The sequence below is a fragment of the Asterias rubens genome, chromosome 5 (assembly GCF_902459465.1).
Source record: "Asterias rubens chromosome 5, eAstRub1.3, whole genome shotgun sequence".
Lineage (NCBI taxonomy): Eukaryota > Metazoa > Echinodermata > Asteroidea > Forcipulatida > Asteriidae > Asterias > Asterias rubens.
The window spans coordinates 5,444,354-5,466,944 of NC_047066.1; the positions used below are offsets into that span (position 1 = coordinate 5,444,354).

The 22,591-nt window shown below is 38.5% G+C and overlaps 2 protein-coding genes across 4 annotated transcripts in view; both read right to left on the minus strand.

The window, feature by feature from the left end:
• LOC117290429 (double C2-like domain-containing protein beta) overlaps positions 1–472 on the minus strand; it is a 58,714-nt gene extending 58,242 nt beyond the window's left edge. For all 3 annotated transcript variants that reach the window (XM_033771839.1, XM_033771840.1, XM_033771838.1), the window contains exon 1: positions 330–472. The gene's annotated coding sequence lies outside the window, so the exon portion shown is untranslated. The remainder of the gene's footprint in view (positions 1–329) is intronic.
• Positions 473–5,248: 4,776 nt separating this feature from the next.
• On the minus strand, positions 5,249–13,041 carry LOC117291002 (glyoxalase domain-containing protein 4-like). Its single transcript, XM_033772599.1, has 9 exons — positions 12,823–13,041; positions 11,797–11,846; positions 10,903–11,023; positions 9,600–9,744; positions 8,565–8,615; positions 7,956–8,122; positions 7,465–7,578; positions 6,893–6,979; positions 5,249–5,494 (listed from the first exon to the last, which is right to left on the minus strand). The coding sequence occupies exons 1-9, from the start codon at positions 12,910–12,912 to the stop codon at positions 5,426–5,428; spliced, it is 894 nt and encodes a 297-aa protein (XP_033628490.1). The 5' UTR covers positions 12,913–13,041; the 3' UTR covers positions 5,249–5,425.
• Between the last annotated feature and the right edge of the window lie 9,550 nt (positions 13,042–22,591).

Below are 22,591 nucleotides of genomic sequence, written 5' to 3' on the forward strand. Positions count from 1 at the left end.
ATTTAAAATACCTCCATGTAAGTATTAGTAATAGACCATGGAGATAGACCCAGTGACTGGGGCGCTAGATTCCTTTTTTTCGAATTTTGACATTATCGGTCATTTCGAAAAAAGGAATCTAGCGCCCCAGTCTGAGTCACTGGCCCAGTGAGTGACTGGGTCTACTCCATGGATAGCCCCATAAATCGGTCCAATCCACTCGTACTCCGTATCATGGGGCTACTCCATGGATAAACCATAAATAGAAAGTCAAAAATGATAATTCAGCCGTCCTGCTGTGTTTGCATTGAACAATTTAGGTACGAAACAATATCATTTCTGACACTTACAGATTAACTCCTTCGAAATCTTAACAGCTTTTGTAGAAGCTAGTAGCCCTGGTAGGTCCATAAAATCCTAGATTTTGTCCACTGCTTTACGACCGCAACGTCCAGACGGTGACTTTACGCAGCGGTAATGCATAGAGCGCTAAACGTCGTGTCCGTGTGAATACTGCTGCACTGCCAGTTTGTTGATGTTGGAGTCCAAAATTATAATGAAATAGCCTGGTACCCCCGAATGATTGCATAAATGTGATGTTAAAATGCTGTAGTGAGACAGGGTACTACTATGTCTACGAGTACAGTAATTTTGTAACGTGTAGAACATGAATGAAAGGTATTTTTCGAGGGGCGGGATCATTTGAACAGCGCCGCTGTCAGATACAATTGTGTCCGCCATGCAATACTGTCCGCTCCGGACACTTTTGCATATGCAATCATGTCCGGGGCTATGCAAAGCGTGCAACCTACGTAATGCAGTATTTTTATGATTGCAGCGAATACCCAAGGGCCGAACATTTCCCATGTCATTCATGACATGCACTTAGTTATACTACAAGCTAGTATTACTAGCTTGTAAAAAAATGGCGAACGTGTTCCGTCGACCAAAGGGCGTTTAATTTTCTGCAAGGACGGTTTTGCACGGGGGCGGACACAACTGCATATGCAAATGTGTCCGGGCGGACACAATTGCATTATGCAGCAGCGTCCGGGCGGACACAATTGCATTATGCAGCAGCGTCCGGGCGGACACGATTGCATATGCAAAACCGTCCGGCGGACATTATTGCATATGCAATACTGTCCTACGAATAGTATTGCATAGAGTACATAATTGCATGCGACAACGGTCACAGTGATAGAGGGGGATACATTTGTAGTGCAATGCTCATACATTTGTTTTGTCTAGGGGGGGGGCGGGGTCGCCCATTGGCGTTGCTACAGCTTGGGCCGAGATATAAAGAAGGGACCCTTTTGCTGTTATGGTTAACCCACATTGAACATTATTGCCAATTACTCACAATAATTGTTAGCATAAAAACTCACTTGGTTCCAAGCAATTGTGAGCTGTTGATAGCATCACACATTGTGCGAAACAGCTCCCTAGCTCTAACGTGGAGACTAAGGAGGGTTTCCCACTCAACCGTTTCGGCCTGAAACCTTTTATTGGCATATATACGGACAACAATTAAGTCCAACATTAGGATGTTTGTTTCTTTCACATAAGTTCTATTGGAACATCACCAATTGAGTCCAGAAATGTTCACATCCATACTTGTTCAGGATACACCAAGTGAGAACTGGTCTTTGACATATTGCAGTGTTCCAGTACCTTTAAATAAGGGTCATTATCAACCGTTTTAATACCCCCACGTGACGCGCTCTCCACCAAAAGGAGCAGAGAAACTGTCTTGGGTATTTATGCATGTTGTTTTTTACTTGCACAATCCCCTAACAACCCGTTTAAATCTTATTGCAAGAGCTGTGCATGCATGCCAACAAACATATCACATCAAACAAATAAAAGGTAAACCATCCAACACGGCGTGGTTCCCAGCAGCCAAGCCAGTTTTCCCCAATAATTCACTGTTTTCAAACACCTTTATGCTGTATAGCGACTGCAGCCGGCCAAGCCAGTGCCTCGAGAGCGGAAAATCGTTGCTCCGGCGAGTCGGGGCATAGACCTTTTCGCAAATACCGGGGCGCGCGCGTAAAGCTTGGAATTAGGTGCATTGTGGTCTAGCTGGTATCCAAATTTGATCCATATATATCCCACAATGCACCTCATTCAACAGTCTGCGCTTGCGCATTGGTATTTGCGATAAGGTCTATGCAGCGCGAGTGTGATACTGCCCTCATTCGACAAACACAGCAAAAAAAAAGTACCTTAAATAAAACACAAATTCAAAAAGCTTGCTTTGTTGTACTTACAAACATGTAGCCTCAATATATTTGTTAGAAAACGGCTCTTGTGTTTATGGGATTTTTAAATCACCAGTTCTCAGATAGATCACATCATGTACAAACTTGTGAGATCTGTTCCTTACCATTGTTATAAAAGGCGCCAAATTGCCAAAGGATATAAGGCGCTGAAAAATAAAGGAAAACATGACGGCTAATATACAACGACGCTGTCGACCTTGTTAAATGTACTAAACTCTCATACCTATTATTTTAAAAAGATCTCATGCGTAATACCAGTTCTGTTTTCAAGTTCTTATTTCCATCCCCGTGCCAAGAAACGGGTCTCGGAGGTTAGTGTAGGTTTTCTCGGTTAAATTCGGCAAATGAGCAGTCAATTTCATTTTCATGCGTTCGAATTAAAGCTGTTTTGGCTCTCCGGTTGTTACTGTGTATCAAATTCAGAATTCGGCCATTCAATTTTGTTTTGTGTCTAGTGAAATTTCTTTAGCACTCTGTTAAATTTAGCGTATCGTCATTCTTTTTCGTGACACACACGCCTCAAGAAACGTCTGCGAATAATGCTGCTTTGATGAATTGTTAAATTGAATGATTATTTTGTTAAATCGAATGACGCAACATTACATTTCAATAATCATAAAACGAAATTGAATGACCCTTTTCAGTAGCATTTGATTTCGATAGCTTCGTGGTTGAATTGGCTCCTCATTTACCGAAATTGACCGAGAAAACCTATACATAAAATTTGTACCAACCTCTGAGACCTGGGGTTGATTTCACAACGAGTTAGGACTCGTCTTATCTCGAGTAGGACTAATCTTAAGGTCTGCATGCTACAGTGCAGGGTTGGGACTAAGTCCTATATATGATTAATCTTAAGTTAGGAAGAGTTTTGTGAAATCGACTGGTAATTTAAAAACAAAACGTTCATGCCTAATAGGTGTTTTGTTTTCAAAACAGGTCTCAGAGGTTAGTACAAAAATCACACATAAATAAACCATGAGACCTGGTAATTAAAAAAGCCTCCTTTTTTTAATACAAGTTCTGTTTTCAAATTCCTATAACCATCCTCGTGTCCTCGATTTTTGTTTTGGGTATGTCCTAAACACACTTTCGTAACAATGATTTTATTGGATAAACTTGCAGTGACGTAAGCTTTCCTAGCTGTGTTTTGATTGGTCCGAGGTGATGTGTCACTCAGCTGCACTTCATGCACGGTAAAATCGGTGTATACTTTCTACACAATGTAGGCCAACTATGAGGTCTCCTATGACGAGCGGGAAAATTTGTCTATACGATCACGGTGTCAGTAGAGAATTAGAGGGAATACGTTGGGTAATCACTCTCAAAAATAATGACAATAAACCGTTTGGTTAGAAGCCAATTACAGCAGCTTTCGATAGAAAAGCACTTTGTGAAAGATTTCACTTCGAAGTATTGTGGTTATAGGCCTATGTAAAAAAACAACAACAACAACAACAACAACAACAACAACAACAACAACAACAACAACAACAACAACAACAACAACAACAACAACAACAACAACAACAACAACAACAACAACAACAACAACAACAACAACAACAACAACATAACAGTTTATATGCCTCAAAATTTGAGAATCTGAGGAGGGTTGCTGTCAGTAATGTATTATTAGGACTTAATGTGTACGAAGGCATAGTCCGCTATAGGGTTACACAATGTGTAACCCTACAACGGACTATTCCTTCGTGGACAGATTCGCTCCGGATTTTTGGTCATATTATTATCTCCAAAAGCGACAATTTTTTTTAATGAAACGTTCACCACGATAGCTTTATTAATTATGGGTTGTTAAACAAAGTATACACCTAAGCAGCAGGGTTAGTATTCCGTCTTTTAATATTGTCGAATTCGAGTATTGGGTAACATTTTTTTACAAGTTAACAATGTCCTCCCCTCGTTACATTGTGCCGTTTTGGATGTCCGTATTCGTCTTTTAATATTGCCGGCAGTCGAGTATTGGGGACGATTTTTGTTTCAAGTGGTCTTCCACTCTTTAAGATTGAAGTTTGCATCTTTTTGAGTGATTTTTCACTCTGTCCTGGAATGAAACCCCTCAAAAAGAGTGAAATAACCACCACTCTTTTTAAAAAACCATTTTGAGGGACAACTCGAAACGTAAAGAGTGGTGTAAGCCAACATCCTGTTAAAATAAAGGATTCCAACAATCGCACTGTTCCAAAAACCTGTCCTTTTAACGTTATTTTTGTTTTTGTCAAGTTGAGATGCACTTTACCTGTTATTAAAAATCTTATTTTGATTTTTTTTGCTCAAAACGCACTAAGCCTTAAAAAAAACTAAAAACAACACATGGGATTAAACGTGAATGAATAACAACTTGCATTTATTTGCACCTTTTCAGAGAGTAGAGTTTACATATATTATAAACTTGTCAAAATATATGGAATGCAAAAATTTGAGTTACTGTTGAAATTCTTTACCCATTCTAATGGTATAAAATATTTCATTAAAATATGATAACTAGATAGCTTTGATTTAATTTCAAATACAAAATAAGCTGCGAGAAAGAAACGTAGACAATTTTATTCATAATTAATTAATACATCTGAATACAGTAATTACAGGTGTTTTTTTATGATTGGAAGTACAAAATAGTCACAGACAGTGTTCATGTTTTGTGTGATAAATCATTACCACATACATGAAATAACAAACCTGAAAAGTTTTGGGCTTAATCTATTGTGTAAGTCGGGATAAATTAGTGAATAGCCACACACAATTTTTCAGCATGTAAACACATTATTCTCATAATCGCTCTAGCAACCAAAGTCAACTTATTTTAGGCACAATTTTCTTGATTATGACTTTATTTCGGAGAGAAAAATCTCACAAAAAAGTGGTTCTAGTATGCTATTCATAATCAGTAAGCTTTCAGACTAAATTTAAACAATGATGTATTTTTTTCTTACCAATCCTTTAGGCCAAAAACCAAAACATGTTTAACGTCCCACCCGCTTCCTTTTTAGAGGTCGCCTCTTTTTTTTTCTTTTCTTTTTTTAGCTTAATAATGAATGCTAGGTAGAATACTAGTAATCCAGGCAACATCAAGGAATTTTGCAAAATGTATGTCTATCTAGCATTCCCTTTTTTTGTATTTTTTTCGTTTTTTACTTCATCTATTTGGCCACTCCCTTCCTCTCCGGATGTTTTGCAAAATATTCATCACTTTTGTCAGCCTTGATTCCCTGCAAAGACAAAGAAAGAGGACAAAATGATTACGATAATAATTATAAGACAGAGTTCGAAGATTTTCCAAATTTTCACAGGTTTGTTATTTTATGCATAAATGTTAAGATACACCAAGTGAGAAGACTGGTCTTTGACAATTACCAATAATATCCAGTGTCTTTAAAGCACAAATAACACAATAAGTTCTTTTAATGGCATTACACAACACGTGGGGCCTACAGTTTTTCATCCCATCCGAATGACGAAGCAGATTCATCTAGTAATGGGTTGGTATATTTTGATACCCAATCAGCATTTAAAGGGAAGGTACACTATTGGTAATTGTCAAAGACCAGTGTTCTCACTTGGTGTATCTCAACATATGCATAAAATATCAAACCTGTGAAAATTTGAGATCAATTGGTCATCGAAGTTGGGAGAAAATGATGAAAGAAAAAACACCATTATTGGACGAATTTGTGTGCTTTCAGATAGGAATAAAAGACTTCTAGCTAGAAGTCTTTTTTTATTTTAGTGAGAAATTACCTCAATTTCAGAGTCTATGCTACTTCAGAGGGAGCCGTTTCTCACAATGTTTTATACTATCAACAGCTCTCCAATGATCGTTACCAAGTCAGTTTTTAAGTTAATATTTGTTTTGAGTAATTACCAAACGTGTACCTTCCCTTTAAACATGATGCTATACAGCGAGTTATGATTATTCAAAAAATACAACAACAAAAATACACCAGACCGCCAAACTTGTTCAGTCATAAAATAACAGGCTCCGCCGTAGATTTTCGCCAAACTCTTCCCAACTTAGGATTAATCTTAGGACTTAGGACGAGTTCAGTTCTGTATCCAAAGACGAATTGAACCCATCCTGAGTTAGGATGGGTAACTCATCCTAATTAGAGATAGGATTTAAGGAACTCGTTGCCTTGGATCGGTCGAGTTGGTCTTTGAAAAGCGTTCTGTAACCCTTGTTGTAAAATGCATATGGTTAGAAAGATGTTTTAAAAGTAGCATACAATGATCCACACACATTTGCCTCAAAATTGCACGATTTTCCTTTTACTTTGCGAACTAACACAGTCGGCCATTTATGGGAGTCAAACATTTGACTCCCATAAATGGCCTACTGTGTTTGTCGTAAAGGTAAAAGGGAAACCGTGCAATTTTGAGTGATACTTGTGTGGATAATTATATTCTACTTTTACAATATCTTTCTAAACATATGTGTTTTATAATAAACGGTTACAAACACTTTCTAAAGACCAACTCGACTGATCCAAGGCAACGGGTTCCTTTAATCCTAGCATTTTGTGAAATCGACTGCAGGGCTAAAATCACTGGTCTTGGGCCTGGGGTTCAGTGGAAAATTCGAGCCCTGTACATATTCAAGGGGGACTTACTTCATCTAAGAGGGCATCAGCTTTAGGATCTACTTGTGATAATTCCCTGAACGCCTCGTCGCCAACAAAACAAATCTCATGAGCATCCTGTGAGTAAAAAACAATTTGAGTCATTGAGTCAGTGACAGCAAAAAGGGATGTCAGTTATGCCTGCTGCTACCCCCTAAACAACATCTACTTATATAGGATTTGAGGCATTGCATGGTGAGGTATCAATGTATATTTGGTTTGCGGTAACACCATGTGTGTATCTACTTGCCAGGTAGTTTGGGAGGTAGTGCTATCTGCTCTACCAGCTAGGCTTCTGATGGATGATACCAAAGCCTACATACATATAGAATGTAAAAGGGCTAACCCTGTTTAAGCCCCAGAAGTAGGTGGCACGGCCCTTGGAAAAATAGGTTAAAGCCCACACATTGAGGTGGCATTCAGGCCTTGTGTTTCTGGCGAATTGCGTACAAAAAATATTAAAAAAATATGCACGTAGATAAACCCATAGTTTTCCCCAAACCAAATATACAATCTAGATAAGATTGACATGAGAAATTAGTCTCCAATGCTATAACACTTACAGGATCTGCTACAATGACCACTTCCACAGTGGCCTTACCGGGTGTGTCCAAACTGACAAGTGGGGTAAGAATGGCCTGACTAGATTCCTTCATGCTGCTCTCGATACCTGCAAGCTGAAATACAACAAATTGGGTATCAGAAGATGACTTTTAAAATCGCAGCCCACTTCATTTTTAGAGGCCACCTCCTTTATTTAAAAAAAAAAAAATATTTTTTTTTTTAAAAATAGCCCTGAGAGTTGTCTTTAAAAATATGTAAAAAATAAAAATAATTCATTGTTAAATATTTTGTTAAATATTTGGCCAAGCGATGGAGTCGCCGAGTCTAGTTAATCGGATCCAAGCTGTGGGGTTCTTAGCAGTAAAAAATAACGCAGTTAAAACATTTGCAGTGAAAATAACGCTGTAAATTCCTAATGCATTTGCAGGAAGTAGGAACCGGGCTCAAAACAAAGTGCTTGGTTTGTGAACGAACAGTCCAATCCACTTACCTGATCTCTGGGACAAGAGAATGCAACCCGTCCGTACGCCGTCCCTCGGTCAATCGTCGCACCGACAGCCTTGAGTTCCAGTTTGCATTGCCCCTCACCGTATCCCAACAATACTGACTTATCTGTCTGTTCGTACAGCGTCATGCCACAAAGCTTGGTCCAGTAATCTGTGTTGAATGCATATAAAGTCAACTCATCCATATGTTACTCGAGTGTCTGTTTGGCCGTATACTAGTCTGGCAGGCAAGATACTGCACCGTTAAAAAAGACGCTTTCCAGTTTGCCTCTCCTAATTCTAGCCAAATTTATGTATCTCAACCATGTTATGATGTGTGTCCCCTTGACTGACACGTTCATCTACAATTGTTTTTAATTTTAATTTCCTTCCAATGAGCTGTTTAAAAATCATGACTGCAGAAAGTCAAGGCTCTGTAGCTCTTTTGTTTTAACATGTTGTGATGCTTATGACACGTTTCAAATGTAGTCTTAGTTTTCTCGATGATCAGGCAGCCCCAGAGATGTTAAAAACAAAGTACAGTGCACTAATTTGTCTGATATTCAACCAAACTATGCAGAGACTTTAACCCTGGATTTGTTTTAGTCACTTACCTGTGGACTTGCTCAAATTTGAGACTCCCAAAGTCACCTTCTGAACTGGATCTAAATTTTAAAATCAAAACGAAAAACAAACAAATCAGCACCCTATTCAATATTCTAAACCACTTCCCGATGGCATTTAAAAAAAAATGTCAGCGATATCATTTTTTCAGAACTTTTAGGAACTACTGAGACTCTTTGTTTAAAGAACAATAAAACCCCGACTACACAAAGTAAACACAACAAAATGCTCTCATGAAATGCATCAGGGTTTGTGTGTTCTCTTTAGAGAAATTATGCAACATCTTAACATCTTAACTGCCTCATACATATTCATGACAGAGAGTCGAGTTCTCATTGGTCCATTCATCATCACGTGCCAGGTGTTAATTTTGCTAACTACCAAGCGCGCACGTGAGTATTCACGCAAGTGGTAAATGCGCATGACAAGTAATAGTTCCCCGGGTGCAATTCTACTTGTCATGCGCACTACCATTGCGCGATGTCATCCCCGGACGCTATTGATCATGGCACCGTTTTGTATACACGCACGAACAGCGCTGTCTAAGCCACATCCAACACATGAACAAACTTATCATGTGCATTTTGTTTCACAGTAATCATTTTCTCTTGCTCAAAACTCATGTTCCGGTAACTGAATATGTATGAAGTATAGTAAAACAAATATAACATGGTTTATTTCGGGTGACTAGTCGATAAGCTCCCCTCGATATTGGAAGTTGACAAACTAGTTCCCGAGGCAAACGGGAGCTAATATCGACTAGTCACCTTCAAACCATGGTATATTTGTATACTAGCTACCAGGCAATCTCGGTGATCTAGTTGGTAAGACATTGCTCTAGAATTGCAAAGGTCAAGGGTTTAAATCCCAACCAAGTAACTTTCTCAAAGAATTCGGGTAAGTACTAAGTATTCAGTGCTTACACACATCAATGTAAGAGTAAAAACATAGCTTTGTGGCCAATCTAGATGAAGACCCAGTGATATTTTTATATCTTTGAAGGCTAGATAAGCCTTTTTGTTTACCTCCCTGTGGTGGTGCCTGATCTACAAGATAGAACTTGTATCCACCAGGAGCCTCCACACTGTAGAGCCCATCCGACACAGGGACTAGAGGCCAGTTCTTGCTTCGAGCATTCTGCACAGCTTTGTTGGATTGTATGGTGATACCCTGTTGGAAGTAAATCACAAATAGTTAAAGGCACAGCCATTGATTTCACCAAACTCTTGCTAACTTAGAATTAATCTTAGGACCATAGGACGAGTTAAGTTCGGTTTCTTAAGACGTTAGGACGCATTGAACCCATCCTAAGTTAGGACGAGAAGAAAGGATTAATCCTAGCGTTGGTGAAATCAGCTGCTGGACACCTTTTGATTGTCAGAGACAAGTTTTCTCACTTGGTGAAGGCTAAAAATAATGTATAAAAAAACAAATCTATGAAAATTTTGACTCAATTCGTCATCGAAGTTGCAATAGAAAAATGAAAGAAAAAACACCCTTGTTGCACAAGTTTGTGTGCTTTCAGATGCTTCATAAAAGGCTTCATGCCTTAAGTCTTTTTATATGACAGTGAGAAATTACCTTTTTTTCTCAAAAACTACTTGACTTCAAAGGAGGGAGCCATTTTTCACATTGTTTATACTATCAACAGCTCTCCATTGCTTGTTGCCAAGAAGGTTTTCATGCTAACAATTATTTTGAGTAATTATTTGAGTAATTAAGTATCCAGTGCATTTAAGCACAAGTAGCTAAGCACAGCAACACAATGCTTACCAGATTAAGGTTACCAGCCAAAATACCATGTGACACATACAGTTTGTGACTGGTATCCAGCACATTTCTGCTAAGCAGGAAAATGTAAAGCAACATGCTCTGCTTAAGCAGCTCTATGAGAGTGGGCCATAGACTTATGCACTGGTCCGAGTCCAGTGGTTTTATCATTTGTACATAACTTCAAAACTGAAAAAGTCTAGCACTAGCAGTCCAAGGCATCAAACTACACCGAGTCCACTATTGCCACGGTTTGGCCTTGGTGCCCCTTAAAAAGTTTCCCACTACTGATCTTTATGATTGTCCCTTTGGAAATGCCCTATGCAAAATGAAAATAGCCTTGCCCTCTCAAAGATGAAATTGAAGGGGGCCGATATCACAAAGAGCTTTGATCTTAACTGGGCATTAATCTTAACTGCTGGGCAAAGTGTGACATCTCCAAATAAATTACTACGGCGATATTGATAATTCATCTATTACCATAAACAAAACAGATTGAGTGTTAAAATGCTGATGGATCTGCTACCAGTCATCAATTAAGTACACAATTGAGTTTACCTGGAAATCATTGCCTAGTTTGTAATCTTTAATGCCATAGTTGTAGGTGAGCTCTGTGACAAAATGGCTGTCCTCTGGTCCATAACCAACCATAGACTTGCTCCACTTTCCATCATACGGTCTGAAAAATAATAAAATGCAGTTCTTATCAGTACATAATTGTTCTTATATGTTCTATCACACTTTGTTTGAATTCAAAGATGAAATTTGAATTCAGAACCCAATCATATAGTACTATTATGGCTGCAATCTACAAGGTTATGTGGCTCATTCTGCAGTCAAGTCACCAGAAACACCGGGCAAACCCTAGGGCTGTTATGTGCATTACACCACACATGGGACCTACAGCTTTAGGTCCTATCCACTTGAGGACTTGAAAGCAATTAGGCCCTGTGGTTATTAGTGGCATGACTGGAATTAGAACCCATTCTCTAAAAACACCAGAACTTGAGTCTGCTGCACTACACTGCTCGGTCATGACACTACCACAAACTTACCACAAGTAGAAGTAAAACTACCGGTAGTCCAAACCAAACTTTGCCATACATTATACTTATACTTTATTCTGGCATGTTTTTTCCATTGTGGGCAAAAGTCTTGGACAATTTTATATTGAGAAAAATTCATGCTTTTCAAGCTATTCAAAAACAAATATTTCTATTGAGTAGTGGCGTTTCTGAGTAGAACAGGCAGTTGAACACCCAGCAGGGTGGATATGTGCGCATTACAAGTCTTATTATTATTATTATTCTTAGTTTGACAACTAGACATTTTTACTAGTATGCCCTGATCGTCTTAAGGAGGATTCCTGGAATCTGGGGCTGGATCCTTCTTTTGGTATAAATTTGTTAAAATTACCTCATCAAAGATGAAGAAATATCGTGTTCTACCTACCCATTACATGTTGCTTTACATCCCTCTTCAAATTCTTCATGTCGTAAAAACTGCAAAAAAAAAAAAAAAGGTTTATTAAAGATGCTATGTCAGATTTTTGGCCCCAAACATTAAAAAATAGATTTTTTTCTAGTGAATGGCATTTCAAAGAGTATCACCCGCTCTACTGAAAACAAGTTTAACTTTTACTTTTAATGGTCAGGAACCATGACAAAAATCTAAAACATTTCTTATTAAACACATAAGAATTGGTCATGTGATATATTGTTGGGATCCAAACAAAAACAAATTTTGAGCACTTTATGTCACTGTCAGATTTGTAGAATTGGCGGGCTTTTTCAAGCAATGGCTCAAATGAATGAAAGCTTGTAACTTTCTCGACCCCCATCAAAATACCTGAATTTTAAATCAAAATTTGGGGGTCAAATCGGCAAAAAAATCTGACAAAAAAATCTTTAACCCTATGCTAGTTGCGATAACGTAACCCTCCTGCCGACTGCAGGAGGGTTACGGTATCGCTACTAAACCCTTTCATGTTTTTATTATTATTTTTTCTGGTTTATACAGTCAAAAGACTGAATTAAAACACAGATTTACATTTTCTACATAATTTTTTTTAAAAGAACAGGAGAATATTTATACACAAGAAACATTAAACATTTAAAACTCAAATTCTCTTTTGACTTGTCTTTTTCGCTTTTAATAAAAGCGAAAAAGACAAGTCAAAAGAGAATTTGTTTTTTACCATGGTTTTTACCATGCCAGTTTTTGGCCTATAATAACAGGATTAGAAATACACAACAAAACAAATATACAACCAAACAAATCATGAGAAACCACAGTTTTACAACCACATAAAGTTGAATCCACAAGCATGGTTGGGGACGGAGAAAATTAAGTAACTAACAACACATTGAAAACAGGCATCCTGAACCTGCGTACATCATCATGACAAGGCAAAAACGACACATACATAAAGCATGGGAGGAAGTCACCTGACATTATTTACACACGTGACATACGTACCTGCATACCAAGCACATCTCTGTAAAATTCAGCAGTTTTCGTTCGATCTCCGACTTTGAAGACAAAGTGTAATGCCCTGCGAGATGTCATCTTACACAAATGTCCAGACAATTCAGTTTGGGACACAGAAAGGAATGTTTGTCGCGAGCTAACCGACGTCGTTTATCAGAGAATCAGAGCAGAGAGAGAGAGAGGTGAACACACGACGGCGGGCGAAAAGCCATCCACAGCAAATAAACCACTGCAAACAGACGCAGACCATACTAACTTATCACTCATTGTCACAACATGACACGACGTCTGGAAACCGTACTCATTGCACATTACGTTTATTCGTTGAATTGACGACAGAGGGCGCTCAACAACATCATCAGTCCCAAATTTGTGTAATTTGGTGCGGGGAAAAACACTTAAAAACCTCATTATAACGTCACAGCTACGTTCGGATAGGCAACTTCTTACGTTCATTTATTAACACGAGCTTATTGCTTTAAAGGCAGTGGACACTATTGGTAATTACTCAAAATAATTATTGCCATAAAACCTTTCTTGGTGACGAGTAATGGGGAGAGGTTGATGGTATAAAACATTGTGAGAAACGGCTCCCTTTGAAGTAAGTGCCATAGTTTTTGAGAAATAAGTAATTTTCCACGAATTTGATACTGAGACCTCAGATTTAGAACTTGAGGTCTCGAAATCAACCATCTAAACGCACACAACTTCGTGTTACAAGGGTTATTTTTGTTTCATTATTATCATGCTCTTTTCACAGGTTTGTTATTTTATGCATATGTTGAGATACACCGACTATGAAGGCTAGTCTTTGACAATTACCAATAGTGTCCACTGCCTTTAAAATAAAAAACTATGTGCAAATCTGAGCGTTGGCCAACTCTTCAGTGTTTGGTTTTTGATTTCATGTTCATTCTGATATCTGAAAAGTATAGTCATTGATAATAGTCTCGACGTTTCGAAAACCCTGCTTCTCAACGTCAGGAGAATTATAACAGAATACACTGTTCGAAACAGTAAAACCTCGACCTGCTGAAGTCATAGAGGATTTTGTCCTCTGTATCATGTATGTCCACCTCACGGTAAATTATTATGGGCTGACTCAAACGAGAGCACCATCAGAAGAATTCGCCGCAACCGGGGGACAGAATCTCCTGCTACACTAGACTCGATTCAAGTCCCGTTCCCGCTCCCGCATATCGTGCCAACTAGCAAACACAAATTATATTGTGGCACAGACTAGGGGATGCCGGTGTCAGATGCAATTGTGTCCGCCATGCAATACTGCCGCTCCGGACACTTTTGCATATGCAATCGTGTCCGGGTTATTTAAAAACCGTCCGGCGGACATTTACATGACTGTACAAGTATGTGTGTGCGCGTAAGCGAGCGTGCATGCACTGAACCAAAGATACTATCTTTGACTGAACCTATAATATGCAGCATGAATATTCGCGTATTTTATGATTGCAGCAAATTATAATAAATTATAATATCTTTAATAAACCAATAATAATAATAATACCCAACGGCCGAACATTTCCCATGTCATTCACGACATGCACTTGGCTTGTAAAAAATGGCGAACGTGTTCCGTCGACCAAGGGCGTTTAATTTACTGCAAGGACGGTTTTGCACGGGGCGGACACAACTGCATATGCAAATGTGTCCGGGCGGACACAATTGCATTATGCAGCAGCGTCCGGGCGGACACGATTGCATATGCAAAACCGTCCGGCGGACATTATTGCATATGCAATAATGTCCTCCGGATAGTACTGCATAGAGGACATAATTGCATGCGACAAGGCACCGGCCGCGCAAAAGTTTTTTGACGTTAGGCGATCGGACTGAACATAGCATTATAAAAGGACTCTCACGGGATTTGGACTTGAGTAAAGTCTACTGCATGGAACACCGGCTCTGAGAGCCAACACTCATCATCCCTACTAAAGCTAAAAGATTGTGATACCGTCACAAAATAATCTCTCTCGTACGTCTTTGGAAACGAATTCCGGGACGAATCAAGAGATTTTGCGACTCAGATATAATACGGGTGTTTTAAAATCACATTTCCCAGTCATAGGGATATGATAAAACAGATTGTGTGAGCTTAGTAATTTGGAACTTCTGTCAGAACTCGGGGATGAGGAGAAGTTTTATACGTTTATCTACGTCTCTGGGCTGGCGTCGTAGCTGTTATTCTATAGAAACAAAGATATCATGCGCTTAGGTCATACGTAGTTGCAAAGAATGCACTAGTATACGGTGTAAACGAACCACACACACAAACATAATTCACAAAATGAGAGATGATGGTTTTAAGATAAAATTTATTCCTATTGTTAAACATACTTTAATTGCTGCAGTAATAAGTGTTTCCGAACTTAGATAAAAACCAGGGTTCATGTGAATGGACAGTGAGAAAACACTGGTTCTTGGTATGGGTCTACAACGGTGTAGAATCCCATCCAAGCTATGAGTCAAAATATCCAATGGGGATTTTCCCCCCGTGAAAGGTCCTTCTGTAGAAAATAAAAAAACTGGTGGAATTTCTCATCACCGAATAGTTAAATAGTTCAATCCCGTTATGTCTGAAATATTTGTCTAGATTCTAGGATTCCCAACTGGTCTTATATACGCCAGAACAATCACTTGCAGTTTGAAGCGTGTGATTGACAGATGAGCCTTAATATGCAAAACTGGTTCCATGATTTTGAATTGTGAATCAAAATCATGACGGTTACGATTATACAAAACACCTTTAAGATGCCAAGAAACAAGATGGTTCAAATCAATCTCTTAAAGAAAACCAAAGCAATTATCAAATTCTATTAAGTTTTACCTATTCTTAGATCTTGTGCATTTACCCAGACCAGTAATATAACCGCATATGAGTAGGGGAGGGGGAAGTCATAAGGTCAACTGATGTCAAAGTTCACGTGCTGATCTCACGAGTTCATCGACCTTTTTTTCGAATCTCTCAACTGATTTTTCTTACAAGCTTCTTGAGAATCATCCGATGGTAACTTGGGTGACACCCTCCTCCCTTTCTACTCCAATTAGCTACAGTACTGATTTACTCACCATTGCTTTGAGTAAACTCAAGCTGGTGTTCGGACTAAAACAATAGAATTGTGCGCGTTTGGTGACTTCAAATTCCTTCATTCCAAAATGTATAATCGCTGTGAATGGCAATCTTTACTGGTTGAAAGAAAGCCACCAGTAGTTTATTTCTGTCTGTTTTGAGTTATGGCACGACAGAGCAAAAAATACCGGTTATAATATAAAATATCATTCGCAGATGACAACTAAAATTTAATAATTAAAGAGACATTGAAGTCTCCATCACATGTGGTAAATACTGAGTACAATGTGTGTACAGATGAATGGGACTTGCATGACAGTGATTTATGCTGACTCTACTTAAAGATAGAAGACAAAAAGTTCCACATCCGAAAGACAGAACTCAAAAACGTCTCTTGGCATTTTGAATTTCTTGGAGAGAAAATGGAAGAGTCCGTTTGTGGGATCTGTGGGAAGAGTAGATACTGGAATCTACTCTTGAATTTCAAAATGAAGTTACTGTGAGATTGCAACGTGGGCTGGATCCAGGGCTGACCGGCTCAAGTCCAAGTCATTGCCGATGGTCGGGGAAGCAGTGTAACAGAAGAGGTTCTTAGATTCGAAAAGAACAAATTGTTTTGATTTTTTTTTTTTTAAAGAACAAATTGATTTGAAAAGAGAATGTTTTGAAGAAAAATATTTGTGAAAAAAATACTTGTAAAACAAATGGTTTGAAAACAAATGGTTTGAAGAAAAAAATGGTTTGAAAAAAAAAATGGTTTGAAAGAAAAAACTTTGAAAAAAAAAACTTTTTAAAAACCCTGAAAATATTAGTATGTTTTTACCTTGAGAACGAAAAAAAAAGTTTTGTAGTTGCGAGATCTTGAAAAAAGTATGCCTACTCTTGTCAAGTTCAAGTGATGGAATGAAAATTATGCGCAATAATTTCATTTCAAATATCAGCCTCAAAACAAAAGTCGATTGGCTTAAATTTCCCTGTTTGAATTGAAAAATAACACCCAAGCTCTGAAGTTGAATGCGGACAGTATAAAAGAAGAACAGACAGATTATTGATGTTGTTGCTATGCAATGGCATCCATATGCTCAGCTCAAGAAAGTCAGGAAAAAATGCAAGTTATCAGGAAGAATTCTCAAAGACGAAGTCTGTGCTCGAGGTACGGCTAATGGTTTGCCTCGCTATGAATTCCAGGAACCAAAGCGAGACAAAAATAAAACACCGCACCCCTAGAGAAATAAATCCGGAGGAACTTTGAGAATTAAACCCAAGAATTTGACATTTTTTTTACAATCGAGCTTTAACCAAATGAAGACAATCAAGTTTTCTGCCTTTTCCTTCTTAACCCAGATCTCAACAAAAACAATTTGATAAGCCAACCGATTTATGATTTTTAAACGTCAAGTACAAGAAATATCTAATTCATATAAACCTACCTGAATAAATTTCAAACAAAACGAACGGCCGAAAAAAATTGGTCTTGAAATTTCCTAGATTAAATTAAATTGAATCAGTTTACCTAGTTGCACTTTTTGTGCACCGATTTCCTATAATAATTAAGTCTATTATCTTAAAAAGAAATGTCGAAAAAAATGTCGGAAAAAAATTGATGTATTTGATCATTACACTGCATGAAATATCAAATGGTCTAAAACAAAGAACCAGCCTTAGAGCCAGCACCAATTTGCACTGACAGGAAGGAAAAAGCATCATCAGCATAAACGACTGTCATTCCTAAAAGCAGCAGTATGTTTATCGAGGACCGTTTTAGAGAAAAGCTAATTCTTGTAAGTGGTGATGAAATATTGTCTAGTTGAGAGGGACGCCCTGATGAAATAGCGCCATCTGCTGAGCGAGCATCTGCTCTTGCAGTTCCTGGGGTATATTGTCAAGGAACTAGAATGGTAAAGAAAACGGAAACGATAGCGGGAAATTCAAAATGGGAAAGCAAAGAATGGTGGTGTAGTCAAATTGAGTATTGAGTGAAGATAGACACGAGGGTAAAGATTGAAATGGTTATGGGAAGCGGAACTTACATGATTGGGAAAAGATATAATAAATTTTGACTACGTTTTCGCGAAGAGGTCTCCGATCAAGGACATTGAAAGGCGGAATTCAGAGAAGATGTAAAAAGAGGGAAAGGATAGTGTTTTGTTTGGAATACAAAGCTTGAGATTTTTTCTTCATTTTTTTGAATGCAAATTCGCCCAAACAAGGCTAAAAGCCACTCTAGTTATTCAGTAAATTGCTAGTAGTATTTGCGTCTCCAACTAAGACTGATGATTTTTGTAACTGTTGTATTTTATATTTACCTGGTCTGAGTTGAGGACGACGAAGCCCGGTCCTCCTCCTGGGACCATTCCCAGGAGTTCGGGCTCAGGAGGCTCCTCGGCACCCTGAAAACAAAATACATCATTTCAGAATGATTTGTTAATTGTCATTATTTGGAGAATGTAACATAATCCATGGCCGCTGTTCTTTCATATCTTTTCGTCACAGAGTTGTAGGCCCATAACACTATGTGTGGAATATTTTTGGCGGCAAATGTGCACTTTTCTCACGGGAATAGCTTCTCAGTCAACATGTACACTGCCATTGTTTTGTAAGTAACAATGCTTTTGTGAAACATTAAAAATAATTTTCATACGAGAAAACACAAATATTAGAGTGAATCATTGAATACCAGTTTGATTTCAATAATGACTTTGAAATCAATAAAGTTCAAACCCATGTGTCACCGCCCTCAGTGAATTGTGTGAGATTTTGGTTTGTATTTTATATTTGAATAAAAGCCGTCATGTTTTTGCTTACATCATCGACCATGTTGAAGTAGACTACGGGATGAGGTGCCCGGATCGACCGGAGAAGTTCCCGGGCATCGCCCATAGCCTCCATGGGATTGTCCTGCAAAAAGAGGGACACAAACAATGGTCATGTTCCCTGCGGGTGTCAACGCTAAAGGAATCAAGATGAAGAAGGGGCAAGGCTTCTTAAAGTGTCAATAGATGTGAAAACAGGTTTAGACTTAGTTCTAAAGTTTGTACAATGGACTAAAAAAAAACATCATTCATTTTAGATGTTTGTTTTTTGACTGTATTAATCACAGAGTCGTAACCCTTTACCAATTTCCTCGTTGTAACCCTTCACAAAAAGTTTCTGATATTTTCTGATATTTGACTAGTTTACTTGAAGGACTTGAAGGTTTAACTTGGGGTATGATGTTACAAAAAAAACTTTGATAAGTCAAATTTTGACCTGATATATTTAGTTGTGCATTGAACATTAAAGTAGTTTGGCCGTCGGGTGTATATTGACTGGACTTTTTGCTAAACTGAAGATTTATGTTGCTTAGGCCCTTTTCGAAACCACGGCTTCGACTCCAGATTGTTTTGACAATATTGCGCGTGCTTGGCATATGTGCTTTGTCCGCTTCAGACAAGAGGACGGACCCTGAAGCCGAGTCTAATGCCGAAGGCGTAGTTTCGAAAAGGGCCTTATTGTAAGTTTTCTCTTTGCATGTTTCATCTTTCGCTAGGAGAAGGAAGGGAAATTCACAAAGCGAATTTGTTATTGCAAGGGGAGAAATGAATCATGAAAGCAAAGACTTGAGGGTAACTTGGACGAACCTTCAACTCCTTCCGAGCCATCTTAATTTCGTTCTTCTTGATCGTCTTCGGTTTGATCACCTTTGAGAACGCACCACCGTGGAGGATGTCTGCCACATGGCCAGGCAAACTTTAGGGATAAGTATTGAGACAATAAATCCATAATTCACAATGGTTTCCAGAAACGCAGAAACACACAATACATGTATACAGACCATGAGGCGATGTCACACAGGACAACTTCCTCAGGCAACCGGTTCCATTATACATGAAGCTGCTTAACCACAAAAACCAGCTAAACACAACAAAATTATGTTATACCAGAATAATGTTATCAGTCAAAAATCTGTGACTGCAGTATCCTGCTCATTTCTGCTAAGTGGACATTTTTTAATTAATATTTTCTGCTTACGCAACTCTATGAAATTGGGCCCTGGAAAGCAACACACTGTACTGCATGAAAAGGAGCACTTTCAATAAACAAAGAATTACAGGAAATAAGACTCACCCACTATCAACGTCACTTTCCTTTTCACTAAAAGGGAAATATTAAAAGTGGAAATAGATCCAAATTTAAAAACAAAATAAGAATCAGAATGCTAATTCAAAACTTCTTTCCCTATATAAGCCTGTTAATTAAAATCAAGATTCTTGGATCAATGGAGTCACATAAAAGTAACAACAAAGTTGGAGTAGCCTGACAGTTCCCGTTTTCATATGGACCCATAAGAGCCTTAATAAAACTATGCAAGAATCTTGAGTATGAAGTTTTATAACATAGTAATTACTAAGATGGACAACAGAAAACGAACGCAAATTATTTGTATTTTTCCTGGACACTTTTTTTTTATTTGACTTTAACTTACATGATCTCCTCATCCTGTGTCTTGTTTTCCTCCTCCCGTCGATGTAGATACCACGCCCCCACGGTGACTGCTGCCGTAACAGCTACCAAGAAACAACTGAGTTTACTGTTAAATGAAAGATAAAAGTCAGTTGGCATGTAGATGGTTAGCCATGTTAAACATGGAAATCTCGTTCGTCCACCCAACACAGTGACAACACAAGCATTTACAAATAACAACTATTTATCCAAAATCATAACTATCTACATGTTTTTTTTTTTTGGTTTTTTTTTTCCAAAACTTATAAAACCCATCACTCCCAACTCCCTTAAGCTATTCATGTCCATCGTCATAATTTACTTCTATTCAAACCATACTTTGACCCCCTCACCTACCTCCCAAAACCCCTTCAAAATTTCCTTCAACAAAAATTCTCCTATAGTGACCCAACCACAATTCCAGTGTAAACCACCCATGCAATCACCCAAGCATCTCAAACATTCCCATTTTCTTGCCCATCAACCATCCCTTCGACCAAATTCATACATCTACCCGTACCTCTCCCCCTAAACTCAACTCACACCCCTTCAACACACATCTTTCCTTTTAGTACCCGTCCCATTTTCAATTCAATACTTCATGAAATTAATTTTCAAACCGTGCATTAGATAGCCAAAAGAATAATTTGTATTAATCAATAAGAACAGCTCTTTTTTTTCAACGCAGAAAACGTAATTAAGTTTGGAGGCATCATCTAGAAGCCAATGTTATAATCACCCAAATCATCCAAAGATATCAGTCACAAAATATTCCAAAAGGTCCAAACTCATTGATCCATCAACCACTCACAAACATGCACCACTAATTTCCCGTCGACGTACGCATTATTTTTATCAATCAGGTATTGAATTACCAAGGAAAAAAGATCCCCCATTATTTTATCTTCAAATTATCCGCCCACAGTAGCCACTGCCCACCCCTAGCCCTCCTTACAACTCGTTTCTCTCACTAACTAATCGTATACCCTGACAAAATCATCTTAAATAATCTTTTCCTGCCCGATAATCATCAGAAAAGTACCCAATTAAAGTAAAGAATAAATGTGTATCGATTAAAAGTATATTTTACCCCATATCTGAGTCTTTCCGCACCAAAATTCACGCTGAGAACTGTAAGAAACGTGTATTAACACTGAAAGCTAGCGATGGATGTGATAGTATGACGTAATGTCCAAACACACCAAACTTGTTTCCAGGGTCCAAAAAGTTCGCGCGCTCATTGTACTCTACTACGTGATCCATGACGTATGAATAAATTAAACCCAGAAGCGCGCGCTCTTATGAATAATCTGCCCGCATGTGCGTGAAGTTTGCGCACAAAAATGTAGACATGAAAGTTAAAAATTTGAACATCATCGGTTTAGATTTGAGCTCTTTACAAGAGTGCAAACTTACCCTGCGTTTTGAAGACGTCTGGGTGCATCACGTTTGGGCTAAAAAAAAGCTGCATGTAAAAGCTTCACATTGTTTGGCCTTACGTACAGCCGTCCACGGCTTTCTCTTCTATGTGCACTTTCAGATAAAAATGCTGTGAATGTGACATGACACAATAATCCGTGGATGTGACACCGCGACCGTTTAAAATGAGACTGCGCCATCATCAAACACAAAACCAACCGTTACATGTGTGCGTCGAATGTATACGCGGAAAAGAGCTGTCGCGTTTTGAACCCTTTCACATCACAACGCGCAGCACTCTGTCCCGCGACTTTTCCAGTCAAAATGTACACAAAGAAAAGAAAGCGCATTGTGCAGTGTTGTTGCGTTCTGCGTTTTACAAGGCCTTTAGGCTAGGCGCGCCAAAAAATGCACAACTTACTTGCTGGCAAAGTGTCCTAAAAAGCGCCGTGCAAATCAAAAGGAGGGTCTGCTGCCAACAGATCTATAGATAGCGGCGTCACACATCACCACTAAATTATTTCCACTTTCTTTTGTACGTTTAGCATCTACTTTCTTCAAATAATAAGGCCTACGAAAGATGAGTAGGCCTAACGTGAACACAAATCAAAGACAAACAGATGGGCACATAATAATGAGTGCAATGTCGTATATTTATTGGTCACACGTCGTCACTGCTGTTTTGGGGATAGTTTTCTTTTTAAACTTGGACCTACAATAGTATTTCAGCACCTTTTTGATTTGGTCAGGCCCACGGGACATCATCCG

Bases quoted from the DNA above. Each gene is read 5' to 3' on its own strand.
- LOC117291002 (XM_033772599.1), bottom strand. From the start codon at position 12,912: ATGACATCTCGCAGGGCATTACACTTTGTCTTCAAAGTCGGAGATCGA. The intron at 8,616-9,599 runs GTAAACAAAAAG...TTTAAAATTTAG, and splicing joins TCAGGCACCACCACAGGGAG to ATCCAGTTCAGAAGGTGACT. The intron at 5,495-6,892 runs GTAAGTCCCCCT...TTGTCTTTGCAG, and splicing joins CTGATGCCCTCTTAGATGAA to GGAATCAAGGCTGACAAAAG.